The following is an 18,658-nucleotide window of genomic DNA, read 5'->3' on the forward strand; positions in this document are numbered from 1 at the left end:
TTCACAAGAGTGAGTAGCTAATAATCCAATATATGAGAAAATTAGGCCGAATTACAACAGTTTTTATATAACATAACCTTACCAAGTATAAATCTCCAAAATACTCCTATATCCTACTCCAACAATTTATATGAAAATTATATTTCTTTTTAAAATAGTTACAAAGGATTTTGATAGAGGTTGCCCATATTGTTTTAGCAACAAAATAAAAAAAGATTTTTATTTATTTATTTATTTATATTTTTTATTTTTATAACTAGAGAATAAAATATTTTACTTCCTATACGCAATGTTGTAGAAACAACTCCTTTTGTTGCATTTTTACATTTTTATGATTTTTTTATGAGATAGAGCCATGAGAACTTAATTATCTTTATGTGTGACACATATGGTATAGAGAAACTACATTTGTGGGAAAGAAACTACTTGAAGTTACCACTCACTTATTAGGTGGGATGGTACCTATCTAGGGATAGCAATTTTGCCCTACTCCGCCTTGACCTGCTCCTCCTCACTTCACCTCATGCAGGTTTTCCCCGCTTCGCATAAATGGAGGGATGGGGATGAGACAAGATTTTAGCCCTTACCACGTGGATGAGTTTAGACATTTTAGCCCCACCCTGCCCTGTGTTAATAAGGGCAATAATTATAAATTCTTTAATACCTTAAATCCTACTATTAAACAAACAAATCAATACTAGTTTATTTAAATGCATGGATATTAAGATTTTTGTTTTTGTTGTGATATTGTCTTGTTAAAATCTTAGATAATATTATTCATTTCTTGCTAAAAATTAGTTTGATTTAATAGGATAAATTTAATTATAATTTCAAGTATATTTATATTAATAAAACAAGTTTTATTAAAAAAATTGTAATAGTTGTAGGGCAAACTAACATGAATTAAAATTTTAAAAGGTGGGGTGGGCCCCAAGGAGCGGAGATGGGGCAAAAAAGTTTTTCCTATTATACGGAGCAAGGTGGGGATGAAGTAAGACAAAACTATGTGGAGCAAAAGTAAAAATCTCATTCTTCGCCCTGTCCCTTCCTATTGTCATCCCTTACCTACCCAAGGTTTAGAGTTTGGGATTGAGGAAGAGAGGGTCCCAGGTTCTAACTCCAAGGAAACACTTGTTAGATTTTAACAATTAATGAATAATGATAAGGGTAAAAATATAGCCTGACGGACCTCCTTTAAATGGGCTTGACGGATCCATGTTTGTGAGCCGATAGAAGGCAAGCCCAACTTGCGCAAATGCCCGTTATGGATAGATACAGCAGAAACCCCAGATGGAAAATACTTGCGACACACACTTAATTACTATAGAATCCCTAGGTAGATAGAATCCTAGCGTGAAGAGGATTCTGGAAGATACGCGCGTAAATAAAGATCTTCTCTACAAGAAAATGTCTTGTCCATCACGTTTGGGACTATTCAAGAGGATTCATATAAGGAAAAGACTTCTATGCCAAGGAAGAGAGACCAACTTTCTACTACTATAAAAGCCCCAATACCCTCACAAATCAAGGTACGCATAATTTACCATTCTCTATCACTCTAGAGTTGTGAGAATAGTTCTAACTTGACCTTTAGAGGGTATTTGGCCAGCACCACACCGGTGCTCTCTGTTAGGTCTTCTCTCTTTTCTGTGCAGATATCATTACGAGCGTGTAAGGATCGTGTAGCTCACTGGTGATATTTACAGTATCAAATAACATGTGCCATCTCACTCTTAGATTCTATAAATTGAATTTTCTAATTCACCTTTTGCTGTTATTTGTGACTATATAGGGAACTATGATCACTGATCCAGCATCATGTATATAAAAAGAATTAGAAGAGGTTAAGCCCTTTTTCTTCAGCCGACATCATACAGAACGGAGAGAGATAGAGAGAAGCCTGAATGGATCCCACAACTTTCTTTTTCCCAATAACATTAAGGTCATATTTTCTTTCATAGTTTGGAGAAGTTGTGCACGAAAAGACATCTTCTCACTCAATATGCTATAAAAAAAAAAAAAAAAGAATTGTGGAAGTAGATGACTACAGGGGGGTGACATTTTGTGCTACCTTCTAATTGGATACTGCATGGGTGATCTTAACTAATTAAAAAACGAAGTCTTTTCAAACTTTTTAATTCAATCATGATCAGATTGTCGGAAGCCTCTCCAGTCCCTCTCTTTTCAGTTGAGGCAACTGAAGATGTTACATCTGGACTCGACAAATGGGTTCACTTGAATGGTTGGGTTAATTTGGGTTTTGGAAATTATTAGTTATTTTTTTGAATGTCGGTGAAGTGATGTTCACTTATCTTACATTTATGATAGACCCATTATAAATAGTATGACCTATCATAAATATAAAAGGATTGAGTATCATGTTACTGTATTTCAGGAGTATTTTATAATTACTTATATATGTATTGGATTAAAACCGGACTTACTATTCCTCTAACTCTTATTCAATCTTTTACAAGGCGAGTTCAATTTGGTATGGCTTGTATTTTTTGTACGTGTAAATTTTTATTAATATACTGTTAACCTATTTTATTTTCTACCACTCAAATCATTTTTATTTTACATGGCTCATAATCTACCACTTTAGTAGTTGTGGAAAAATTTGTTATTAGACTTATTCATAGTATAAGGGCTAACCAAAATGGAGCGAAGGAGTAAATGATTAATGAGCAGTATTTATTACATATAAATAGTTTTATACAACTGTAACAACAATTAAAATTGTGATGTCACTTGGAAATCGTAATTTCAAGTCATGATTTTAGTTACTTTTAAAAATGTGTAAAACTATGTAAATAGTCATGTGCAACAAGCTTTAACTTATAATTAATTAGACAAAAGTGGATAATTATTTTTATGGCTAATTTAAGTGGATGAAATTTTTGAGAACTCATAGTAGACAAAACAAGACGAGACAAAATGAGAGTGCACATGATTCATTAGCGTTGAGCCGTTGAGGACACTGACAATGCATTCCAAGTTCTGGTTGGCGAAACTATTACAACAAAAGATTCCAAGTTCCAAGCTCTAGCTCCACGTGGTGCCTAAGGGTTCCACGGATGACCATTCTATTCATGTTTTTTGCTGTGTCTATAAATGTATATCCTCTACGCTTAATTTAGGCATATGGAATCCGACTCGAAAAGTCTCAAGAATACTCTGAGCTTATCTAACCAAAGAAGGACAAGAACACACACACACACACAAAAAAAAAAAACCCAGAGAGAGATGGAGGAAAATATAGTGAAGTCAAGGTTCAAAAGGGTTTGTGTTTTCTGCGGAAGCAGAACAGGCAAGAGGACTTGTTATAGTGATGCTGCTCTGGAACTAGGCCAAGAGCTGGTACCCTTTTCATGCCTAGAAATTATTATTATTATTATTAGTATTATGTTTTTGGATTTTCAATTGCTTTACCTGTGAATTTAATCAAACTGAACATTGAATTTCAAGTATCTTCTTGGTCCTGTACTTACTGATCAAGGAGTTATCTTGGTTTTCTCGAGGAAGGTCTCTAGGAGGTTGGATCTAGTTTATGGAGGAGGAAGTGTTGGATTAATGGGCTTAGTTTCTAAACAGGTCCATCGAGGTGGTGGACATGTTATAGGGTACAATCTCTACCATTTCTCATTATGATTTCTAGTTTGGAATAAAATCTTTGTGCCCATTTTGCGGCTTAAAGTTAACTAACTTGTTTGTTGGTTTTATTCACAGAATCATTCCCAAATTTTTGATGGACAAGGAGGTAGTCTAGAACGTAGAATAATAATTAAACTATTAGATTCACGGATTTCATAACAGTTTTTTTTTTTTTTAATGATAATTTGTATATATTCTCTATTTTAGTCAACAAGTTCTTTGATGATTTATATTTGGTTTGTTCTTTGTTGAGCAGATAACTGGGGAAACAGTTGGGGAGGTCAGGATAGTAGCAGACATGCACCAGAGGAAAGCAGAGATGGCTCGCTATTCTGACTGTTTTATTGCTCTTCCAGGTCTCCCTCTTTCGTTTTCTCTCGGACTCTGAAATTGTGGACAATTCATGAATTGCTGATTTTTATGCATATGATTAGGTGGGTATGGAACTTTGGAAGAGTTATTGGAAGCTGTCACATGGTCCCAACTTGGGATCCACGATAAGCCTGTAAAGCAACTTCATGATTCAGTCTAAAATTTGAAAGCTAGTTCGCACATATATTGGAAGACCAAAACCTGACTTTTTTTTTTTTTTTTAATGCATAAATCAATAGGTGGGATTGCTTAATGTCGATGGGTACTACAACTCTCTCCTCTCTTTCATAAACACAGCCGTGGAAGATGGATTTATCAAGCCCTCTCAGCGCAATATAATCGTCTCTGCTCCAAACGCTAGAGAACTCATTCAAAAACTCGAGGTGGGTTTCTCTCTCTCTCTGTAAATAAGAATTTACGTTGTCCTAATTAATTAGCTTTCTCTTTCTCTCTTTGTGAATAAGAATTTTAAAATTGTCCTGATTTAGCCTTTTGTTTGTTTGATTAGGAATACGAGCCTGTGCATGATGGGGTAGTTGCTAAGGCCAAGTGGGAGGCAGAACAGGCGGAGTTCAATGCTTCTTTGCAGACTGATATAGCTCGTTAAGTCAATAGAGACCACGAGTGAATCTTTTAGGTTTCATTTTGCTTTTCTTTAACCTTGAGAAAAATGCTAAGACTAAGTAAATTTACACAACTTTTGTTGCAACTTGACATATAGTGAGATGTGAGTGGTAAAAATGTGGATCTACATGAACCAGTGGCGGAGTTAGGATTTCAAGTCAGGAGAGGCAAAATTAAAAGACAAAATTGAAGGTAAAATTAATCTAAGAAATATTAATCGATACTAATAAAAAATAAATAAACGACTATATGCCAAAGTCATTGTCATACATAATCTAATATAAAATTTTACTTTAATTCATTTTTTTTCATTTCTAATTAAATTTACTCAATTACAAATTCTACTTCGATACAAGCTCGTTTAGAATTTGACCTGTACATACTACTATGAAGTTGTATATGTTACTCAATACCGTGAATGCTTTTAAAATGTTATGTAGGCATTTGAGTTTATAGCAAAAACTTTGGTTTTTTTTTTTTTTTAGATCAGCGAAAACTCAGGTTGAGACTGAAAATGGTTGATTACAAGAGAAAAAAATTGTAAATAAGAGGCAGACTAGTGAGGTGCTACAGTTTGGTATCACTATATTTTTTTTCCCAATCCTATTCAGCGAAAGTTGTGTGCAAAACCAATGTACTAGTAGGTGAGACCCATTCTTTAATAAAAGTGCTTCTTCGGTGCTCTGTGAATGTAAAATTGTCTTCTTTGACAAGTTAGACGTACATATATGGTAAAAACCAAAAAGTTGTTTATGTCAGGAGGGGCAAATTACATTTTACTATGTTTATTAATAGTTTACTACTAATACATAGAGAATTTTTGAAAAAGTCAGGGGCAGCTGCCCCCTCAACCCCCGACATAAACCCATCACCACGTTCCTACTTCTCATAATTCGCTATGTGAAAAGTTATAGTAAAAATTATGTAAATTTACGTTGCTAGAGCATTAGTATTGAAGAATGCTAATGCTATATCTAAGGCATTTTTGGCATTTCATAGCTCAAAAACCTTTGCATAAAAAAATGGTATACCTCACTATATAATTCTAAACTTAGAATTGTACTGTAGCACTATGGTAAAAAAAAAAAATATATATATATATATATATATTTTATTTCACCTCTTTTCCGTTGAAATCATATTCATATATATATATTTTTTATTTCACCTCTTTTCCGTTGGAATCATATCCTTAGCTGAAAAAAAAAGTGATGATGTGAAAGAAATAATAAATAAAGATTAAAAAATAATATTTTAATGAAAAAGTAAAATAATAGAGTTTTTGGATGTAAGATGTATTGTAAAATGGTATGATATAATTGATAAAGTAACTTTTTAAGATTGTAAAATAGGATAAAGTAACATTCTTCAATACTGATGCTCTAACAATTCTCTTAGCTTCGGCGGCAAAAAAGTATCTCTTTGTTGTTTGTACTTATTGGTCTAGTCTATAAGGATAAAGTAGGAAGTTCGACTAGTCAATGTAAGAAATTCGGTAGATTGTTTTTACCTTTTTAAGGGGGAAAAAGCTCTAAAAATAGCAAATAATTTATCCCAAAAAGGAAAAGAAAAAATATATTTTGGCACTTCAATTTTTTTACCTTAAGGGAAAATTTAAAATAGTAGCTATCTATTCTATTCTGTTGCGTTGGTTCTTGGTTCTTGTGCATGCTCTGCAGAGTAATGTTTCAGACATGATAATGTTTACAATATTTTCAAAAGAGTTGAGTTAATAAATTTTTAGTGATTTTCATCTAAAACTACCATTGACGTTACTTTTGATGGTGATTGGTGAGTTTGATTGTGAAGTGGAAATGTATAAAGAATTAATGTTCTAACGTTTGGTCATATTATTAATTTCATCTGTGGGTTCCAATTAGCTCAACTGGTAAAGTATCTGATGGTTGTATAAGAGATCTGAAGTTCAATCTTCGCCTATACCAAAAACTGATTGGTGTCTTGGTCTGATGATAAAGAGTTATCATTAGAAGCGGATGTCATAGGTTAAAACTTTTTAAAAAAAAAAAAATCATCCAAAAACTTTCTGGAGCAATAGTATAGTGGATGGAACTTAAAACCTCCATGATTATGGTACGTCCATCGAGTCCATTTAACCTATTATCTTATTGTCCTAAAAGGATATCTAACATAATACTATAGTTAAATGGAAGAATTATTATAAAAAGGAAATATTTTCTCGTATAATAGTAATATGAGAATTACATTTATTATTTTTAAAATATCTTAGGTTATAAACACTCAAGAGTATTTGTCATTATATTTCTTACAAGAATACAATATGTACGTAACTGCATTACTTAACGATTTAGAATGTAAATCTATACAGGGACGGAGACAAGCTTTGATGTGGGGGGCAATGGCAAATATATATATATATATATATATATATAATTTTTTTTTTTTGAGAAATAATTACAACATGCTGTTAACCTCGCAGTTCGAACTCTTTCCCCCCTATACCCCCAAGCACTTTGTGCATGGAGAGGTGCCAATTCAGCTACAAGCCCTTTGGCATATAAATAAATAAATAAATATATATATATATATATATATATATATAAGTATATACTTGGGTACTAATTTTAACAATTTTTTTTCTATAAAATTATACATTGTCCTCCTTTAACAATATCGTTAATTTTTTTAAGAGTAATGTTATTACTACAAACTTTTCTACAACATTTTTACAAATTGTTGAGGTAGAAAATTCATATTGGTTCGCACTTGGTCCACCGCTTACACCACTATTTTACTTAGCAATAACCACTCACTACATTAATAATTTGTAAAAAAGTTTGTAACTCTAGCATTCCTCCTTGTAAAGACCATAAAAAAAATCTATAAATCTAAAATCTAAAACAAAATATACAACCCAAAAAATTAGCACAACAACAAAAATTACCAATAATAAATCTAAAGCAAAAAAAGCCCAATCAACCAATTTTACCCAAAACAAAAAACCCAGCCCTTTAAAAAATTCTAAATAAAATTATTTTGTCCTTACCCAGCAGCAACATCAAAGTCACAAACACCAAAAAAATAAGTCTCAAGTGGCTAAGTAGTAGTAGAACCAGAGGTCGAAGCTGCCGCACCTAGCCAACAACAGACCTGCCCGCCTAACTTCAAGTCCTGGCTCCTTCCCTGAATCTACATTTGTCATTATGGTTTCTAATATAGCTTTCGTCCCCCCTTAACACACACACACGCATATATATATATATATATATTCATGCTTTTTTTTTTTCGAACAATTATCTTGCAAATAATAAAAGCTCTAACCCACGGGAATGTTCAAATATCAAGTTAGTTAAACCGGCCACTTGAACCAACCTTGGAAGTTCGAGGCTTTCCCTCCCCCTCTCAACCAATCAATGGATCATAATCGTCAAATATTTACTTTCAAATTCATAGTTTAATTTGTGCAACATCATTATTCACATGGTAGTACTATTAACATCACTTTTAATTTATATCAGTAACAAAATATTACTTATATATATATATATATGAAAATAATTTCATATACCATTTAAGTTAAAATTGTAGTTGTGTCAAGTGGCTATATTTCTTCTCTCTCTTAAACAAGTGACTACATTTCTATTAACTATTATAATAATTCACCTTAAATGCTTGGAAGATTACGACTGATTTTTTTTTTTTTTTTTTTTAATGAAAGTTGATAGTATTCCTTCTCAAAAAAGAAGAAGAAAAAAGTGCTTGGAAGACTAGCGGGTCCATTTGCCAGGGTTGCAACATATATTACATAAGTATTTCTAACATTTCAAATAATAAAAATTTGTTATGGAGACGAACCAAAAACCTCCCGGCGCATGATTAGCCTTTTTTGCTATCGTGCGCTTGAGCCTATCTTGGCCGCTTCGAGAGCTCTAGCTCCGTCCTCGACCATTCCCTACCCTTCGTGGGTATTTCTCTACTCCTGAGTGAGTCTCATCTGCCCTGTTCGTGGGTTTCCTTTACTCCTTGTGAGTACTGTCTTTCTGCTACTGTTCGTCGGCCATCGATGAGTCTCACTCCGCCAGTAGTAAGTGTTTTTCTTTGGCTAGTGGGTCTCACAGTTATTTATTTTCAGCCATCACCAAATCAGTTCCAATCTTCGACAGTGATTCGTCTTTTTTGGTGAGTACTCTTCCATCTAGATTTATTATTTTTCATTGCTATAATTGCTAGGTTTCTTTGAGGTTTGATGCTATTTTTGGTTTTGGAATTGTGAAGCTATTAGACTTAGATGTTGTAGTCCTTTAATTATTGAGGGAGGGTTTTATATTAAATTGTTGCTCTTGTCTTGGGTATGAGAATTCAATCTTGGAATTGTCGGGGTGTTGGTAGAGCCCTAACAGTCATAGCTCTCAAGGCTTTGGTTCATAGAGAAAGCCCAGATATTATCTTCATCTCTGAATCTAAAGCAAAGTCTCCTAGGGTAGAAAAAATCAAAGAATGTTTGAAGCTTAGAGGATGCTTTTGTGTAAATGCGTAAAACAAATCTGGTGGCTTGGCTTTATATTGGGTTCATGGTGTTAGTTTGGAAGTAATCTTTGACAATAAAAATATCATTGCGTGTTTAGTATATTCTGATCCACTTACAAATGTTTGGCTTCTCCTTCTTGTTTACGGACCTCCTAAAGTTACCCATAGAGAAGCATTTTGGGATTTAGTCACAATCATTACAACAACATTTTCAGACCCATGGATGCTTTTGGGCAATTGCAATAGTTACAGTTCTAACTCCGATAAGTGTGGTGGGAGCAGTAGAGGGGATTATTCCTCCAAGCCTTTTCGTAACTTCCTATCCAATGCAGCAGCTATTGAGCTTGGGTTCCATAGGCCCCAATATACATGGGTGGGTCGTAGAAGTGGTGGAGTTCATGTAAGAATTAGATTAGACCGGGGGCGCTGCAACCAAGAGTGGTAGGAGATGTTTCCTAATGTAGGAATAAAGCATTTGGTTGCCCCTGCCTCTGACCACAAGCCTATACTTCTCGATACTCATTTTGAAAATAACAAATCAATAAACCATTCCGCTTTGAGGCAATGTAGGTAAGAGATCCTGTGTGTGAGGAAGTCGTTGACCAAGCTTGGAGAAAAGACTTTTTTGGATCCCATGGATTCAATCTAATGAAAAAAATCTCCCATACAGGTTGCATGTTGAGTAAGTGGAACAAAACCATTTTTGGACAAACCAAAACTAAAATCCAAGATCTAGAAAGGCACATTGAGGAAATTCAGTCAAAACCTCCCAGTAAAGAAACTTTAGAGGAAGAAGCAAGTCTTATGATGGAATTAGAAGAGTGGCAAACTAGAGAAGAGCTTAGATTGAAGCAAAAGTCCCGTGACTAATGGCTAAAAGAGGGGGACAAGAACTCAAAATTTTTCCATGCCTCGACTTTGACTAGAAGAAGAAGAAACAATATTTCAGAGATTAAATTAGAAAATGGGTAGAGAATTTATGGCAGGGAGGATATTGAAAAGTATTTTGAAAATCATTTCAATGAGCTATATAGCACTTCAAATCCATCCTTTTCTACTAACTTGGAGATTCTAATTGAACCAAGTATCTCGGCAGCCAAAAATGAAAAGTTGCTCAAGATCCCTTTAGAAGAAGAAATTCAAAGAACTATCTTTGAGATGAACCAACTAAAAGCCCCTGGGCCAGATGGTATGCCTAGATTATTTTTCAAAAAATTATGGCATATTGTCAGGAAGCAGCTCATACAAAAAGTTCAAAGTTTTTTCAGAGATGAATGGCTACAAAAGGATATGAACAAGACCTTCATCATCCTAATCCCAAAGGTTCAAGATGCTTATAATTTTGGGCACTTCAGACCTATTAGCTTATGCAATTTTTGTTACAAAGTTATCTCAAGAATTTTGGTGGCAAGATTACAACCTTTGTTGGATAAACTAATAGACCTTGCACAAGTTGCTTTTGTCCCTAACAGAAATATAGCAGAGAATGTTTTGTTGGCCCAAGAAGTTGTGCACTCTTTCTCCACCACTAAGAAGAAAAAGGGGTTTATGGGATTGAAGTTAGACTTTCAAAAGGCTTATGATAGATTGGAGTGGCCTTTCCTAGTTCAAGTATTAAAAAATTTTGGTTTTCATCAGAAGTTTATAAGCTCATATATCAATGTATCTCCACTTTGAGTTTCACTTTTTTGCTAAATGGGGGAAAGGGTCGAAGCATCAATCCTTTGAGAGGCCTAAGACAAGGGGATCTCCTATCCCCTTATCTTTTCATTATTGGGAGTGAAGTTCTAGCTAGAATGATCAATAGAAGCACGACCCAAAGATTAATTAATGGCATTAAGATTGCCCCTTTAACACTTGGAATCTTAAAACTCTTCTATGCAGATGATGTTTTATTGGTCTGCAAGGCAAAACATTGAAAGATCAATGAGATTATGAACATCCTAAGAAAATATTGTGAGTGATTAGGCCAACAAATCAATTTTGAGAGAATTCCTTTATTCCTCTCAAGCAGTAAGAAGAAGGAGTTTGCTTATCTCAAAGAAAATCTTGAATCTAAGGTAAGCAGTTGGAAGAGCAAATCTTTGTCATGGATGGGAAGAGCAACACTAGTGAAATCAGTAGCCTTGGCTACTCCGCTATAGACTATGTCAAGCTTTCTCATACCAAAATGTCTATGTGAGGAGATGGATAGCATGTTAAGAAAATTTTGGTGGAGCCCATCAAAGAATTCAAACAGCTATTTTACTGCTCTAGCTTGGGACAATTTATGCCAACCAAAAAATTTGGGTGGCCTTGGTTTTAGGCACTTTTCTGTATCAATATGGCCCTCCTCTCCAAAGTTGCTTGGTGGATTTTAAATCAGTCCAATCGACCATGTGTGCAAGCACTTCTTGCCATATACAAGGTGAGAAGAAATTGGCTTAATGCTAGACCATCCAAAAAGGCTTCTTCGGCATGGAAGGGTGTAGAATCTACTAGGCAAATTCTTGTGGCTGGAGCTTGTACGCAAGTCAGCAATGGTTAGAGTATTCTTACATGGGAAGATCCTTGGGTTCCAGACCTACCAAATCATAAACCGGTGCCTTTGTCACCTAAAAATCAATCAAATTACCTAGAGGTGTCATAGCTTCTAACTCTAGATAAATCAAGGTGGGAAGAGTCGAAACTCTATGAATTATTTACTGAAGACTCAACCAAAGCTATCAAGAGAATTCCAGTCAAAGTAAGCTAAAGGGAGGATAATTGGTTATGGCTGAAATCCCATAATGGGAAACACTCAGAGAAGTCGGCATCTAAGGAAATTCTAGCTCTATCTAATCCCATTGAGCTTGACCAGGTGAAGTCAAAAGTCTAGAAATCAAAAGTACATGATAGGCTTAAAATGGTCTTATGGAGAGTTGCCTCAAATATTCTTCCCACTAAGGAAAAATTAATAAGATTCTTCCCATCCATGGACCCCAACTGTCCTCTATGTGATGCCTCACCTGAATCCACCTTACTTTTTTTTGTATTCTATCATGCAGCTAGATCTTTGTGGGTTGGTCATGTTTGGGGGGTGCAAACCAAATGCAATGCAGTTTTATAATCCAAGTCAGTTTATAAACTTTTGTTTATCTCTCCAAGTTTCTTTCCATGGCTCTTTTGACAAGGAGGAGTTCCTTTTATTTGGGGCTTTGGTGTTGAAGCAACTATGGTTTACTAGAAATCAAGCTGTTCATAAAGGAATTAAGTTTTTCCCAAATAAAAATCTCCAAATAATCTTGAAAAAATTTAATGAACACCTTGCTGTGCTCACTAATGTCCCCCTAGTGTCCCTAAGACCATTTGTTTCTTCTTGGAACAAGCCTGAGCAAGGAGCTGTAAAGATAAATTATGATGCGGCAGTGGGGCTGGACCATTCATTTATTGCCATTGTGGCGAGAGATTGGAGAAGGGCTCTGATTTTCTCCTTGTCTAAACGGGTGGAAACCAACCTCCCTCTCCAAGCAAAGGCTAAAGCCATAAATTTGGTGACTCGTTTAGTAGTTGATCGTGGTTTTGAGAATGTAGTGGTCGAGAGTGATGCCAAAGCATGTATTGAAGCTCTTAAAGCCCCTACTGATGTCGTGCCTTGGAGAATCTCAACCATATCTGCCGATACTCTTTCTTGGACATTCCGTGGCCAGCAATTTGTTTTTAGGTGGAGTCCAAGAGAATCAAACAAAGCAACCCATGTACTAGCTTCCCGGTGCTTTGGGAAAAATTTGTCGGGATGTTTTGTTCAGGGTCATGCTCCTAACCCTTTTATGGATGTAATAAATTCAGAGCAATTTAATGTTGTAATTGCTACTTAGACTCTGTTTCTTTGTGTTTGTTAATAAAACTTTATGTTCATTTTTAAAAAAATTGTTATGATCGAAAAGCACTCCTTTAGGCGTAATGGTGTAATGATGAGACACGAAATTCCAATAGAGTAGAGAGCGAATAGTATAGAGAGCTTGCATTTGACTAGAAAAGAGTTACTATATTTTTGTTAATTAAATGCTGGTAGTGTGGTCTGGTGGAGATTCATATACCTTTAACTATCCGGATATTCATATATTTTTGTTAATTAAGTGCTATATTGTAGTTTCTCCTTCTACTACCAAATCAGCTTTTTTTAAACCTTTTTTTTCCATGTCAACATGAAAACGATTAGAACTAATCCATCACAAGTTTTACTTGACTAAAATAACATAACATGAAACAAGTTTAGCTTAATTTTCTTTTATTTTTATGAAAAACATTAATTAAATAATAATTATCTCTAGTTTTTTCTACGAATTCTCTGTTTCATATTTTTATATTTATAAACATTTGGTATTATATAAAAATTAATAATATACATTTCAGTAATTAATCAATTGTCTTTTTGTTTATTTATTAATTTATTTTTTGCTTAAATATGTTTTTTATCCTCAATTTTTAGGAACAGTTTTATTTGGGTCATCAACAATTTTTTTTAATGTCAAACAACCTGACTAACAAAAAATACTGATGTATCTAACAGAATGCTTACATGTCACATTAAAAGGCTAATTATAATATAGAAAAAAATCATTTAACTATCTTGCGGTTTTGTTAACATCTTGCTTCTACCCTGTACTGTAGTTTAAGATAGCAGCACTGCTGTCAAATGCCTAACATCTTCCTTCTAGTTGACAACCCAGAAATGGAACTCCTTTTGAGATCCTTTAGCCCATTTTAGTAGGAGCCTAAATAGTAAATACCCTTTCACTAGATTAGGGGGTCTTCTTTCTTTTGCTTCATTTTCCTCAATTTTCTTGGTAAGCAAATAGTACGAAATCAGTTCACGATCGTATTGAAATACATTCACACATTAACTAGATAACAAATTTGAAAAGTTTAGCTCATAAGTGACTTTAGTCCTTAAAATTAAACTTATTGCTTTTAATCCTTTAGATGATGTGAACAAATAAAAAACCGACATGTTATATTTTTGTTAGGACTAAAACTGATTACTGTAAGTTTGTTAGGGATTAAAATCAATCACTTTAAGTTTATTAAAAACGAAATTAAAGTATTCACTTTAACTTTGTTAGAGACTAAAATCAGTCACTTTAATCATTAACTAAAATTTAGGCACCGACTTATATTTTGGACAAAATATTTGTTAGAACTTTGAAGACCAAAATAAAATCGATTCTAAAAATTGAGTAGCATGTTTATACTATTTTTTCAAGTGATAGAGACTCGAAGAGAAAATAACGACAAACCATGATGAGGACATATCCTCTCTCAAAAAAAAAAATGATGAGGACATATCAATGGCCTCTTAAGAAAATAGCTATAGGTTGTTCTCAAAAATAAAAGAAAATAGCTATAGGTCACTTGCTCTTGTTGATGCCTGCACATACCACCTATGCTACGGTAATTTTGCTCCATTGCTTTTTGTTTTCTAAACCTAGCTAGGTAGATATATCACACAAGAATATGGCTCCTCGAATATTTACTTTGAATTTGGATAGTGTATATTACACCCACCTTATTATATACATTCTTACACACACTTCAAAATGTGTATGCATAGTGTGTAGTTTTTAAGTAGGAAGCACGGACATAGATACGAATGTTGGTATGCACACGAGTACAACACAATTACGAGTAATTTTTAAAAAATTATAACATAAAACGACTAGTATAACATAGATACAACACAGCCCTTAATTGAAGTGTACTTGGTTCTTACTCTTTTTACCTTTGATATTTACATTCCGCAGTAGGTAGATGACATTTATGGTCGTGTAAAATGGCGAGTTTGCATGATGTTTGTGTGAAAAGCATGATGATAGGTGTCCAAAAACCGGACACGGGACATGTATACTTCTCTGTTCGTCGTTTTTCTAATTCTGACTTCTCATGGTCATAATTCATAACATTAACAGGACTTTGTGTTGAGCTTGGTGCAACGATTCACACCTGTATCTCAATCAGTGCACTGGAGGAAGATGAGGATAGCTATCTCATGGAAGTTACGACTTAAAACTTAAAAGAGTACATAGTCTTCTTTTGGTATTATATCGAATAATGCTAGTTTGTCACTTTGCATCTTGTTTTGTGTGAAAAATTAAAGCATGTGTATATGGAAACAAGACACAGGACACAGGACACTGGACACTTTGTTAGCTATGCCCTATCCTAAGATCTATGACTCTGACCTCTCCTAACCTTTGAATCACTCTTGTACGGAGCTCTCGTCACTTTCTTTTCAAAACAGTTGGTATTATTTTCATAATATTTTCAATATAAATTTTAATTAATTAGTAAGTTGTTATTAGTTTTAATTTGAACTCATCATTTAAAATTATTTTTTTGCCCACTAGCCAGTAAAACTTACTACTTTTAATTTGTTATGAAAATATTGTAAATATAATATTTCTCTTAAAAACAACTCCATTTACCATCAATAAAACTAGTTACATGCTTTCTTTTCCTTTATTATTTTATATTTAAATTTATATTCTCTATTACTTACTAATTTGATAAGTAATCTTTTGCCCTATCCTGTATTTTTTTAATTGAATATCAAACGACATATTAGGACACCAACAATTTTGTAACACTCTCTATCAACTTTATACCCTAGGAGAATCAATGTAACTCTCCACAACTCTTATTTATTATTTTCACTCAATACCAACCAGCAATAAAGAGAATCATATGCATCACACAACACTGATAAGAACAGGGGGACACACAATTAAGACTCAATCGATCTAGGCCATACACCTTGGCAATGTCAGCATCAACATCAACTGAGATGTTGACGTTCTTTGTCTTGATTGTGCACCCAAGATCTTGACACCACTTTTGGTATACAACAATCACAACATATTACTTAACAATTATATTAAAAAAAATTCATATACTATATAATAAAAGTTAGATTTCAAAAGTCGTAATTGCGTCAAATAACTATTTTCTTTATATAACAAATAACAATCTTCTCTATGGGACAAGTGGTTACACTTTTTCTTTTTTCTTTTTCATTCTTTTTGATAAATACAATAGTATTTCAATTTATGACGTCTGCTTTATAATAATTACTTTTTATTATCAGGTTAAGACACCAAAGTATCGAGTTAATATGGTTTACTCTAGTCAAAACTCTATCACCTAAGGTTCAATATATTTAAAATTCTTCTTTTTTTTTTTTTTTGGAGAATTCGTTCAAGGACTCCCACTAAGATTCTATTATCAAAAGTTTCAACTAATTTAACATAAAATTTAATATTTATTCTACTTCGATTATATAACAAAATTTGGTAATTTAATATAGTTTTTTTTTAGGATAAAAAAGTATACTCTTTTAATAGATTCAACATAATTTCAAATTATAACACCAGGATTACTCTTTATCATTTGGTATAGTCGGAATTTGAACCTTATATATCTTCTTTTTTTTTTTTTTTGAAGAGGAACCTTATATATCTTATTTGGATAAAAAAATATTTTACTAATTGAGCTAACTATAACCCAAATTTAATATAATTAAACTAACACAATGCATACCATATTCATACCAAATGACTCAATACTTGTATGTATTACACAACGAAAAATTAATGTATTTTTGTCCTGTTATTAATTATAAAGATAGTTAATTTTGGAACATTTGTATTAAAAAAAAAACGTTTAAATTTATATCTTCATTCAATTGTCATTAAAATCATAAAAGACTCAATTTCACCTTTTGATTTTAAGAAAGCTTTGATTAGCCATTCAATTGGATTAATATTAGTGGGAGACTGGGAGTTACCTATTTCAAATTTGAAAATTTTTGAGTTAGAATCAGAAATTTTAAAGTTGAATAAAAGATTAAATTGTATCCAAGTTCATGATTCTACCCACATCAGTTAAAAAAAATTTGCCATTATATTAGCCTTTAGGGCATTCACATCTAGCCAAATTAGTTTGAGGTTAAAAATAAAGCTAAAAACTCCAAAAACTCACACACATCAGCCTCCTCAAACTACCCGAAAATTTTAGAGATGTGAAATTGTACGCCACATCCAGCAAGCATCATTCATCGCCAAAAGTAAAAATAATTTTTTTTTTTAACTCTCTCTCTGTCTCTCTCTCTCCTCTGCAACCTTCCTCCTCTTCCTACTATTTTCAGGCTTGCACCCCTCAAATCTGGGTTCTTGCAGTCGTGGAGGTCACCAATTCTGATATGGGTCTGCGTTTTTTGTGAGGTTGAAGAGGCTGAGGTGGGTTTGTGTTCTATGTGGGTTGTTAGTTTTTTTGTGGTTAAGGCATCTGGGTTTGTATTGTGGTTCAGACATATGAGTATTTTGTGGATGGGTTTGTGTTTATAAAGGAGAAGGTGGGTTTGTGTTTCATTGATGGTAGTGGACCAGTGGTGCGTCTGTGAAGAAGAAGATGGTGTTTTTTTGGGGAAAAATAATTAATAAAAACATTTATTTATTTATTTTTAGAGATAGAAAAAAAAAAATTTTAATAAGGTAGAGAAATAAATATTGAAACCGATGAATGTATGTGTTTATTAAAGTAGCAAAAGTGGAGTTTTTTGGGTTAGTTTAGCAAAAATTTTGTTGAGACTGATATGAATGCTATTAATAACATCCATTAACCATTGATCTTACTTCTTAATATATTTTAGCCTTTGGTGTGCTATGCAAAATTTTTAAATTTCATTAAAGCATCAAATGGGATGAAATCAAAGAAGCCCCTTTGCCAAAATATATATATAGGCGAAACTTAAGTACAGTATCTTAAGTGTAGTTCCTTAAATTCCCCAATTACATTACTACATGTATCAATTAATCCACATCAACATAAACGGTGTTAACCTATCTTTAAACATATCAATATTTTTGGTTTAATTAAAAAAAACAAAATTTAACCACCGTTCTCTCTTAAACAGGTCTCAACCTCCACTACTCCTCCTCCTTCCATCACAAGCTCCTTTCAACACGACTGTCAACATCATCTAGCTCGCTGACGAGTTCCCAAGCCTTTGCTTTTGTCCTCCCATGGCATGAGGGTGATCCACTGACCCACCACCTACTGACATGAACTGCTCTTCTTTCTCCTCCATTGCTCACCAACACCTCTTGTTAGAAACTGAGAGGAATATAAAAGAACACCCAAAGTGCGCATGTCTCTTTTATACCTCACCAAGAGTAACATCTAAGAGTTATGGAGTAATGACTTGAATCGTTACTCTACCCCACTATCTCACTCAATAAATATGGAATGGTTTGTATATAAACACCATGAGCAATACCCACTGGACATAGAAAGAATTATGCATTTTTCATAGTGTTCATAAAGTGTTGTAAGGCTTTTAGGTTGTGGGTTATGTTTTCATTACTCTAGTAGTGTGCAACACCATCAAAGAAACGTTTTTGTTCGTGGGATTCACAAACTGGAATACATAACGAGTTTGAATTGCTGGTTTGCATTGAGGCTAGCTTGGACAGCGTAGAACAATCTC

The 18,658-nt window shown here is 33.6% G+C and overlaps 1 protein-coding gene across 2 annotated transcripts; it reads left to right on the forward strand.

Moving 5' to 3' along the window:
* Positions 1–3,123: 3,123 nt before the first annotated feature.
* Positions 3,124–4,777, forward strand: LOC126712536 (cytokinin riboside 5'-monophosphate phosphoribohydrolase LOG5-like). Of its 2 annotated transcripts, none has more exons than XM_050411891.1 (7): positions 3,124–3,360; positions 3,469–3,623; positions 3,730–3,760; positions 3,911–4,010; positions 4,089–4,159; positions 4,266–4,409; positions 4,535–4,777. In XM_050411891.1, the coding sequence occupies exons 1-7, from the start codon at positions 3,145–3,147 to the stop codon at positions 4,631–4,633; spliced, it is 816 nt and encodes a 271-aa protein (XP_050267848.1). In that variant the 5' UTR covers positions 3,124–3,144; the 3' UTR covers positions 4,634–4,777. The 2 variants fall into 2 exon arrangements, with proteins under 2 accessions (XP_050267848.1, XP_050267849.1); XM_050411892.1 differs by having other exon boundaries at positions 3,129–3,360; positions 3,526–3,623.
* Positions 4,778–18,658: the final 13,881 nt, after the last annotated feature.

This window comes from Quercus robur, chromosome 2, assembly GCF_932294415.1.
Source record: "Quercus robur chromosome 2, dhQueRobu3.1, whole genome shotgun sequence".
NCBI lineage: Eukaryota > Viridiplantae > Streptophyta > Magnoliopsida > Fagales > Fagaceae > Quercus > Quercus robur.

Excerpts from the sequence above, each read along its gene's own strand:
- LOC126712536 (XM_050411891.1), top strand. The coding sequence starts at position 3,145 with ATGGAATCCGACTCGAAAAGTCTCAAGAATACTCTGAGCTTATCTAAC. Across the intron at positions 3,761-3,910 it reads AATTTTTGATGGACAAGGAG|ATAACTGGGGAAACAGTTGG; the intron begins GTAGTCTAGAAC and ends TTTGTTGAGCAG. Across the intron at positions 4,410-4,534 it reads AACTCATTCAAAAACTCGAG|GAATACGAGCCTGTGCATGA; the intron begins GTGGGTTTCTCT and ends TTGTTTGATTAG.